The sequence below is a fragment of the Lonchura striata genome, chromosome 7 (genome assembly GCF_046129695.1).
Source record: "Lonchura striata isolate bLonStr1 chromosome 7, bLonStr1.mat, whole genome shotgun sequence".
In the NCBI taxonomy this organism is placed as follows: domain Eukaryota; kingdom Metazoa; phylum Chordata; class Aves; order Passeriformes; family Estrildidae; genus Lonchura; species Lonchura striata.
The window spans coordinates 37,282,584-37,292,619 of record NC_134609.1 but is presented as its reverse complement, the minus strand read 5'-3'; the positions used below and the strand labels follow the sequence as shown (position 1 = coordinate 37,292,619).

General features: G+C 48.6%; 1 protein-coding gene across 1 annotated transcript; it reads left to right on the top strand.

Annotated features, from left to right (window-relative positions):
- The first annotated feature begins 10 nt into the window (after positions 1–10).
- Positions 11–10,036, top strand: ECD (ecdysoneless cell cycle regulator). Its single transcript, XM_077784806.1, has 13 exons — positions 11–206; positions 1,413–1,530; positions 1,888–1,975; positions 2,946–3,124; positions 3,797–3,992; positions 4,893–5,021; positions 5,167–5,292; positions 6,054–6,139; positions 6,890–6,996; positions 7,418–7,595; positions 8,038–8,105; positions 8,183–8,403; positions 8,874–10,036. Exons 1-13 carry the CDS (start codon positions 11–13, stop codon positions 9,084–9,086), a joined length of 1,905 nt encoding a protein of 634 aa, XP_077640932.1. The 3' UTR covers positions 9,087–10,036.

The window sequence follows — 10,036 nt, the reverse complement described above, 5'->3', positions numbered from 1 at the left end:
CCGCGGCGCGATGGAGGCGCTGCGGCGGCCGGCGCTGCCCGAGGACGCGGTGCGCTACCGCCTGTTCGCGGCGGCGGCGGCGGGCCCGGGCGGCGAGGCGCTGCTGCGGCGCTGCGCTGAGCTGGCCCTGCTGCGCTTCGCCCCGCTCCTGGCCGCCTACGTGTGGCAGCGGCAGCCGTTCCGCCTGCGCTACGTGCCGCGCCGCGGTGAGCCGGGAGCGGGCCGGGAGGCGCGGCGGGAGGAGCGCCCGGAGCGGCGGCACTGGGAGGGGGACCCGGGAACCGGGAGCGTGTGAGGGGAACTGCGGGAGTGTGAGGGGCTCCCGGAGGTCGGGAACCGACGGCGTGTGAGGGGAATCCGCCGGGATCTAACCGGGAGCGTGTGAGGGGAACTGCGGGCATGTGAGGGGGATACGGTGGCCAGGAACCGAGAGCGTGTGAGGCGGACCCGACGGCCGGGGAAGGGGAGCGAGTGAGGGGGAACCGGGAGCGAGTGAGGGGGAACCGGGAGTGAGTGAGGGGAGCCGGGAGCGAGTGAGGGGGGACCGGGAGCGAGTGAGGGGAACCGGGAGCGAGTGAGGGGAACCGGGAGCGAGTGAGGGGGAACCGGGAGTGAGTGAGGGGAGCCGGGAGCGAGTGAGGAGAACCGGGAGCGAGTGAGGGGAACCGGGAGCGAGTGAGGGGAACCGGGAGCGAGTGAGGGGAACCGGGAGCGAGTGAGGGGGACCGGGAGCGTGTGAGGGGGAATCGGGAGCGAGTGAGGGGAACCGGGAGCGAGTGAGGGGAGCCGGGAGCGAGTGAAGGGAGCCGGGAGCGAGTGAGGAGAACCGGGAGCGAGTGAGGGGGAGCCGGGAGCGAGTGAAGGGAGCCGGGAGCGAGTGAGGGGAGCCGGGAGCGAGTGAGGGGAGCCGGGAGCGAGTGAAGGGAGCCGGGAGGCGGTGAGTGGAACCGGGAGCGAGTGAAGGGAGCCGGGAGTGAGTGAGGGGGAGCCGGGAGCGAGTGAAGGGAGCTGGGAGCGAATGAAGGGAGCCGGGAGCGAGTGAGGGGAACCGGGAGCGATGAGGAGAACCGGGAGCGAGTGAGGGGAGCTGGGAGCGTGTGGGAGGAACCGGGAGCGAGTGAGGGGGAACCGGGAGCGAGTGAAGGGAATCAGGAGCGAGTGAGGGGAACCGGGAGCGAGTGAGGGAGGACGCGGCGGCTCCACAGACTCCTCTCAGTGTCACGGCAGGGTTAACCCAGTGAGGAATCTGGTGCCACCTCCCCGCTGCAGCAGCGTCATCGCAGAGCACAGGACTCAAGATTGCTCAGCAGGGTCTGGAGTATCCCCAGGGAGGGAGACTCCGCAGCCTGTGTGGACAATCTGTTCCTGGGCAGGGGCTGCTGAGCCACCGCTCCTCTCTGTGCCCCGTCCAGGCGAGACCCCGGCGCACATCGGCGGCACCACCGTGTTTGGGGATAACGTGGAGGATGAGTGGTTCATTGTGTACCTGCTCCGGGAGATCACCAGGGAGTTCCCGGGGCTGGCAGCCAGGTAAGGCGGGCCCTGCTGAGGTGCTTTAGTGGGAGGGCTGCGAAGGGGCAGTGCCTATGCTGTGAAGGTCCTGTCTGAACATTCCCCGTCCTTGGAGCTGTTTCCCCATCCCATTCATGTTTGAGGTGTCCAAGGGCAGGTTGGATAGGGCTTGGTGCAGGCTGGGCTAGTGGAAGGTGTGCCTGCCTGTGGCAAGGGTGTTGGAACCAGATGATCTTCAAGGTCCCTTCTAACCTAAGCCTTTCTATGGGGGGTCTATGGTGGATATTAAAAATCCTCAGCAGACATGGATTCAGAAGTGTGTTGTTGTGCTCTGCAAAGCTTTTCCTGCTAAGAAACTAATTTCTCCTTGGCCAGGATTGATGACAACGATGGAGAGTTTCTTTTGATAGAAGCTGCTGATTTTCTCCCAAAGTGGCTGAATCCTGAGAACAGTGAAAACAGGGTGAGTAAAACTTGTATACAATTGGCAAGGGGGCCACAGTAGCCTTTTATGTAGCAGCTGGAGTTTCTCTTGCACTTCTAGCCAAGTGGTCTGGCTGCCTCTGAAAATCCAGAGTGCTGTGTGTCCCTTACTGTTGCTCCCTTCAGGAGCACTCCTGTATCCACCTGAACTTTCTAGCTCTGCTGGAACCATTTGGATGATTTTTTTTTACCATGTTCAGGAGTGTTTAGGCAAGAGGATTTGCTGCCCTCAGAGCAGGGAATGCTCAGGGTTTGAGTGTTTCTGTCTCTGTAAGGACACAGGCTTTGTCTGGTACAGGCGAAATAATGAGCAGACACCTTCACCTGGGTATGGATGGTTGCTAATTGCAGTGGATCAAAATGGAAATAATTAATTTGGTCATTAACAAAATATTGTTTAATTATTTTTCCCCTACTCCAAGTTCCTAAAACGGGATGGAACACAACCCAAAAATTGATTGGAAGTGTGTACCTGGACTGTCAGGCTCATATTTTCATTTTGTTTGAGAGAACAGACAGAGTGAGGGAGTTGAGAACGTTGTAATCTGGAATCTGGGCTTTTCTTGGGATCAGGAACCAGGATAGGTCACATAGAGCACCTGAAGTAATGCTTTTTAATCCCTGTGATGTTCTGAAGCAGTTAGGTTATGCTGGTTCTCCTGAAGCACTTGTAGTTGAAGAGAAACTTGTTATTGTTGTTATTAAGGAAACAAGATATCTTTGATGAAACTTGTTGCAGGTAAAATTGGGATTTTTACTGGTTGGATTGTGGTCTCTGGCATCTCAAATAACTTGTATAAAGGCTGTGCTGCTCCCTGTATTGGTTCCCTGTTTGTACTGTATATTCTCTGTGTTCAGGCAGATGCATTTGTATATGAAATGAAATTTCCCACCCCTCTCTGTGTGTGAGTGCTCTTACCCTGTGTGATGAGAGCACTGCTGCCTGCCAGGTGTTCTTTTACAAAGGAGAGCTGCACATCATTCCGCTGTCGGAGCCTTCGGAGCAGGACTGGCCCCTCTCTGCTCCCTGTCCCACGGTGCCGCAGGCGCTGGCGCTGTTATCCACCCGCTCCGAGGAGTTCCTGGCTGCAGAGCCCATCAGAGCTGCGCTGTACAAACGCATCCAAGGGTACGTGGGGGCTGCATGTCGGTTCTCTGCAACAGTGGGGTTTGCTTCTGTGCTCTCTGGGCTTTAAACATTTCCCCAACAGATGTGCTAGAGCTGGTTCCTCTTCAGAAACCAGCAGCCAAAGGTTTTTCTGTGGCACTCTTGGAAAGAGGGGGATCAGTGTCCTGTAGGCTGTGATCCAGGGATCTGAAACTGGTTCACTGCTGTGATTCCACCCTTGACAATGACAAGAGTTACTCTTCCTTCACATCCTTCTTAGACTGAAAAATCTGACAGTTACATAGAGGATTTGACCTAAATTGTAGAACCAGCAGAACTGCCAGAGCTTCAGTTTTTTCGTAACTGTGTTCAGGCCTGTGCTTTATTTTTTTTGCAAGAACTTTTTGCAGTGTAACTCCCAGAGTATTGTGATGAATACTGCATAGCTGGATATGTTGGTTAAGTTCACAGGGACTCATCTTACTCATGTGGGGGATTCAATTTTCTTAGCCATGTACACTTATATAAATATGTATTATAGAATCAGACATTCGAGGCATTAGATTGGCCAAGTTTTAGCTCCAGAGTGATCCTCTGACCCATGCTGCAGGTGAATATTAAAGTGAAGTGGGCCTCGTGGTACAGAAGGAGGGGTTACCTCTCAGTCCCTTCCCACGCTCTGTTGCCGCTCAGGTATCCCGAGCGGATCCAGGCCTCGCTGCACCGAGCCCGCTGCTTCCTCCCGGCCGGAATCGTGGCCGTGCTGAGGCTGCGCCCGTCCCTGGTGGCTGCGGCAGTCCAGGCCTTCTACCTGCGGGATGCGGGCGATTTACGGGCCTGTCGGCGCCCCTTCAGAGCCTTCCCTGCCGAGCAGCGAGTGATGGCCCTGGTAAGTGCTCTCTGGAGCCGCTGATGGCCCTGCTGTGCTCCTCTAAAGCCTTTGATACCCTGGTATGTGCTCTTCTAACTCACTTAATTCCCTTCTGTCACTGACATGGGTTCTGTGGCCAGTGGTATAAACACAGAGATTTAACTTAAAACTGCCAGTTTTCTGTTGGTTTTTTTCCCCTTCTGGCTCTAGGGATGAATTTCCAGGTCATTGCATTAATAGCTCCTCTGGATTGATGTGGCTGGACTTTGAAGGGGCTGATCATGAGAGAATTGTTTCTGAAACCAGAGGTTGTGATAACAATTCCTCTGCTGAAGTGCCTGCTGAGTAAATTGATCGCCTTGTGTGATCAGAGCATTTTGACAGCACTGCCAGCCAACATGAGGAGTTGCTCCTATTCAGTGGTTCACTCCAAGGCCTTCCACCTTCTCAGCTGTGCTCTCACAGCTCAGTGAAAGCTTTTATGAAGTCTTTTATGGGCACTGTCCAAGCACTGTTGTATCTGATTCATTTTGTTAGAGAGTTATACCACAGAACTCCTGAAAAAAAGCTTTAGAGTCAAATTTTGTACTTCTAGACTGTTGCCAAAATCTTTTATTCAAATTTAATTTTACATACACCTTGTTGATGCAAATACAGAATATCAAGGATTTTTCCTAATGTATTTTGAGTGACAAAAGTTCATATTTACTTGGGCATTTCAATTTGGGACATACTTTGTAAAGTCTGAAAAACAACTTATCAGAAAAATCTCTCTTAAGTCACATTTTGAATGCAGTCTCAGGTGTTGTCTGTAATATGGGTGCCTTCAAACACACTCTGGTGAGCCTGGAGGAGTTTGCTGCCTGTCCCCATCAGTCAGGCTGCAGGGAGTGTTTGTTTCTGCTCTGGCTGTTTCAGGTGACTTTCACTCGGTGTTTATATGCGCAGCTGGCGCAGCAGAAGTTTGTTCCAGACAGACGCAGTGGATACACCCTGCCTGCCCCATCTCATCCTCAGTACAGAGCCCACGAGCTGGGCATGAAGCTGGTAATGAGTTTTGGGGCATTTTGGACTTGGTTCATGTATGCCAGGGAATGAGTCGTTGGCTGGAAGTTGCCTGCTTGTGCAGAGAAATGTGAGCAAAGTCCATCACACCTGGAGAACCTCTTGGTGTTGCATCTTTTATCTACAGGCTCATGGCTTCGAAATTTTGTGCTCCAAGAGCAGTAAAGTAGCTCCTGATGCCAAGAGAAGCGTGTTAAGCAGTCCTCTGTGGGAGAGATTCCTCAGGAGCTTGAAGGAGAAAGATTATTTCAAGGTGAAGCAGTGTGTGCTTTTAAACATTGCAGGGGAAATAAACTTTAACCCTTGAACTTGTGGAAGGAGTTGCAGTGGGGCAAGAACTTGAATCCTTGTCTCTGTTTAAAAGGAATGAATGTCTTTAAAGAGGACATGTGCAGTTTGTTCCCCTTTGAAAGGAATTTATTTTGGAAATTAGAAAGGAAAAAGCAAGATTTGGGGATTGATTCATTCATCTAAAGAAAGGGGAGAAATACACTTGAATGAAGAGATCCACCATATATGATTGTGTGAGGTGTAACTGATTTCACTGGTTTACATTTCATTTCCACACCTAGAATTAAATATTGTTCAAGATCCATACATAAAACCATAGACATATTTGGGCCCATGAAAGTGTAATTTTTATGTCTGTGTGGTTTTTGTGAGTTCTGGGGATTTTTTTTGTGAGGTTTTGTGGTTTTGTTTTTGTTTTGTTTTTTTTTTTTTAACATGCCTTTGACTACTTATTTGGAGTTAGTAAATTGGACATAAATTGACTACTTACATGAAGGTTATAAAATTGGATAACTCTTTTGAAATTCTTCGGTTAATACACCTTAATATACTTCAAATATAGGAATGCCCCTTTGCTGTATTGAGTTCCAAGTACCTGGCAAAGAGGTTTTACTTGTTTTGGTTCTCTCAGCATTTCTGTCTAGTAACACTCATCCTTAGGAAGCCTGACTGTGAAGAGGAAGGGCAGGATTTGGATTCATGCCTGTGACTTGCATTAAACAGGGAGAAATGGAAGGATCAGCGAAGTACCTGGAGCTGTTGCACATGGCAGAAGATCACTTCCAGCGATTTGTTTCCGTGCCAGAAGAGTAAGAGCTATGTGAAATTCATGAGTGTCACATACCCTACAAATTCATTATTGACCTTTGAAATCCTTGCTACAAAAACCTGAACCCTTTTCTCCATTGTACATTTAACATGGGAGCTGTGGCCAGGACACACAAGTACTGATTCCTCAGAATGCTCCACTAGGAGAAGTTCTGGCTTGAGTAACTCTTTATCTTCGTTTTGTGAAATGCTGAGCTCTTCCAAGGGGTTTCCAGGTGGTGACTGAAAAGCATCACTTGCTTGTTGACTGTAGAAAGTGTATAAAAGCTTCATTGAAAAGCAGTCCCAGTGAATAATAAATACAGGGTAATCTGTCTCCTTTGCTCAAAGGGCTGGCTGTGGATTTCTCTGGGAGATCAAGTCCAAAAAATTAATCACTACAAGAATGTCTGAAGCTTTGCCAGCTTATAATACCTTGACTCTTAGTTTTTTTGAGTTTCCAGTCTGTGTTGTTTGGGATCTGACAATCTTAATATTTATCAAGGCAAAATAAATGTAAAGAAAAAGAGCCGTGACAAATGGGCTTTGGAGCCATCAGCTGGACATTGCAGGGACTGCCTGTGTCCTGTTTTGGCCAATACTCTGCATAGTACTCTGGTACTTCCCCAGGTTCATTTCCCTTTTTGATGTGTTTACACAGAAGGAAACATGAAGAATTTGATTGCAAACCTGAATGCAGAGCATGTGATCCCATTGAATCCGCTTCAGTAAATTGAATTCTTTTCTTCTAGCTCTGATGAAGTGAGCCCAGGTGATGAAATCCTGACACTGCTACAGACAACATCCATTGATCTGAAGGAATTTGAGAGAGAAGCAGCTAGTCTTCCTCCAGAGGATGGTGAGCTGGCTGGGGGAATTACTCCTGTTACAGGTGGTTATTTGTGGGGGGAGAGGGGGAATGTTGACAGCGCTGAAAGGAGAGTAAATGCAGCCTTCATTAAGCCTAAATACTGGATTGGCTCTCCCAATTTAGAGGAAGCCTTTCTTCCTCCACTTAGTGGCCAAAGGATTCTCAGTGGCTAGAATGGTATCTCTTAGTTTGACCTCTTCAAAACAGAGTCTAAAAGTAGTGAAAAGAAATCTCCACTCTGTTCTTCTCAGCCTCTCTCTGCCTTATGCCGTGTGTGGCCCAGGATCAGCCCAAAAACTTAACTGCAGAACTGAGCTGCAAAGGGGTTTCAGTCCTGTCAGTGAGCTGGTTTGGGCCCTGTGGCCAGCAGGCTTGTGCAGAGTCCCAGATCTGTCCTGTGTTCTTTCAGATGACAGCTGGCTGGATATTGCACCAGATGCTCTGGATCAGATGCTGCAGGAGGCAAGAAAGGAGTCCCTTCCTTCCACAAATGAGGAAGAGCAAAAATATGACTTGGAAACAGTTGCTGAGAGCATGAAGGCTTTTGTGTCCAAAGTCTCCACGCACGAAGGAGCAGAAATGCCATGGTAGTAGCACTTGAGTCTGGGGTCTGGTGTGGGATGTTGCGCCCTGCTGCAGCCTGTGGTTGATTCTGTGATGCAGAGAATCAGAGTTTGAAGGTGTTGTGCTGAGCAGGGCCTGAAGCAGAGCCATAGCAGTGAACATGCACTTGCTTTAAATCAGCTTGGTACCACTGTGACACTGGTGCAGGATCACGTGCTGCAAGCTGAGCTGCTCTCTGTCACTCAGTTTGATTTTGTGGTCTTCAAAGGTTTTCTCTTTTATGCCAAGAATTCTTCCACTCACCGTTTCATGTCTAATCCATACAGGCTTCAAACTTCTGAGGACTTCTGAATTCCAGTGTCCCAACTTCAGTCCTAGCTTGAAAGAAATCAATATGGCTTGTGCCTGTGTCAGGCTTATGCAAGTATAAAAGCTTTGTTTCTAAAAATTATTTTTATATTTCAGGTCATCTGATGAATCCCATGTTACCTTTGATGTGGATTCTTTTACAAAAGCACTGGACAAAATTTTAGGTGAGATTGTTTCTTTATTTTAAATAAATCCCTGCCCTGATTTCTTTGCTGCTGTACTGACACAAAATAATGCCCAGGGGCGGACTCGGAGGAGCTGGATTCTGATGATCTGGATGAAGAGGAGGAGTTTGGTTTCTCAGATGGGGATGATGCAGACCTGACTGCTGGGGATCAAAGGCAGGAGCAGAAGGTGTCTCCTGAGGAGCTCGTGGGCAGTCTCAAGGCGTACATGAAGGAGATGGACCGTGAGCTGGCCCAGACCAACGTTGGGAAAAGTTTCGCCACCCAAAAGAGAGGGGTGAGTGTGCCCTGAGCTCTGGTTTGGAGCAGTAATTTCCAAACAGGAAATGTGCTACAAGTGGCCATTCTGAGTAATGTGATCAGAGCCTTCCCCCATGCAGGCAAAGTGTGCTGTACCTGCACCATAATATGTTTTTTCAACCTAAAGCTTACCTAAGCTTTGCATTTGCCCATCTTTTCCAAGACTTAGTTCCATTTCCCTGTTTTTAGTATTATGGTAAGCAGCTGCATCTTCACTTGCAAGTTCCTGTAGTCATTTTCTCCCATAGGAAGCTGAGCCAGGACTCAGGAACACTTTCTGTCAGTGGCATGAGCATTTGGTGGCTGAATTGCTCTCTGTCAAGACTCTGGAGTGTACTGGACCTTGTTGGCTGCAGAATTGTTGTTTCTTTTCTCCTGTGATTTGCCTTTTTTTCCCTTCAATCTGCTGATGCAATTTGAAAACCTTTCTCTTTGTGCTCACTGCAGGCGAGTTCTGTTGAAGCAGCCCCGTCTGAGAGTGCTGGCCCTGACTGTGGAGCTGAGGATGCTGAGCTGGCCCCCGTGGATGTGGACATGAACCTGGTGGCAAACCTGCTTGAGTCCTACAGTGCCCAGGCTGGCCTGGCAGGACCCACCTCGAACATTTTACAGAGCCTGGGGGTGAATTTCCCTGAGAACACAGAGCTCACTGGCAGCTGAGCCATGCAGGGAGAGGCTTTGGACAAGACATGGCTGTGGGGAGATGAAGCACAGACAGACGGGCAGGATGTGGAAGAAGAGGCCAAAGGTTTTAATTTAGAGCATTCTGTTCATTATGTGTCACTTCAGCAAAGTGAATTTACCTGCAAAAGCTTTCTGACTGGACACTGTCTTGGATGGAAATGAGATTTTCCCAGTGCTAACACAATTTCAGAAAACTGAAAAATTATGTTGAATGAATTACTCAAATGAGGTTGTCTTTTATTACAAAACCTCTCTTCCATTTTTCCAATCAGTGATCCAATTTGCCACATTTCTAAAATGTCCTTTTACCCATTGCTGAGTGGGTTCAATATCTGGGAAGCAGTTCCTGTTCTGAAAATGCTGCTGCCTTCGGGGGGAGGTGGTGAAATACCACATTGTAGGAAGAATCTCGTGGATTTGGGAACGTTGGTGAAATGTTGGGCAGACATTTAATCCTTCCCAAGAGCATGATGCTGCATTGTAAGAACTTCTGACAATTACTGTAAGAGCCTGCTCCTTATTAAGCACAAGGTTTTGAACAGTAGTTGGATCAAATGCATAAATACTGGCCAGAAGCATTTTTAAAATTTATTTCAGTAAAAACAGAAATACAGCTTGATTACTTAAGTTTTTTGAAGGTCTGCATAGCTTCCTCGGTGCAGTATCAGTTCTTGGAGTGAAAGCTTTTTCATCATTGATCATTTTCTGAATGAATTCCATTATTGCTGAATGTTGGTGTCATGCCAGCAGTAGCTGTGTGTGAGTCCAGGCTGAGCAGTTTGGGTTTTTTTGAGTGAAAATGTGGCTAGAAGGCATGTAGCATGTTGCTTTCATGAATGAAAAATGTATTTTAAATATGACAACTTTAATTTCAACAAGATACATTTGAAATTAAATACATCGTGATTCTTGATACACAGACAGCA

Excerpts from the sequence above, each read along its gene's own strand:
- ECD (XM_077784806.1), top strand. The coding sequence starts at position 11 with ATGGAGGCGCTGCGGCGGCCGGCGCTGCCCGAGGACGCGGTGCGCTAC. Across the intron at positions 5,022-5,166 it reads ACGAGCTGGGCATGAAGCTG|GCTCATGGCTTCGAAATTTT; the intron begins GTAATGAGTTTT and ends TTTTATCTACAG. Across the intron at positions 8,106-8,182 it reads AGCACTGGACAAAATTTTAG|GGGCGGACTCGGAGGAGCTG; the intron begins GTGAGATTGTTT and ends AATAATGCCCAG.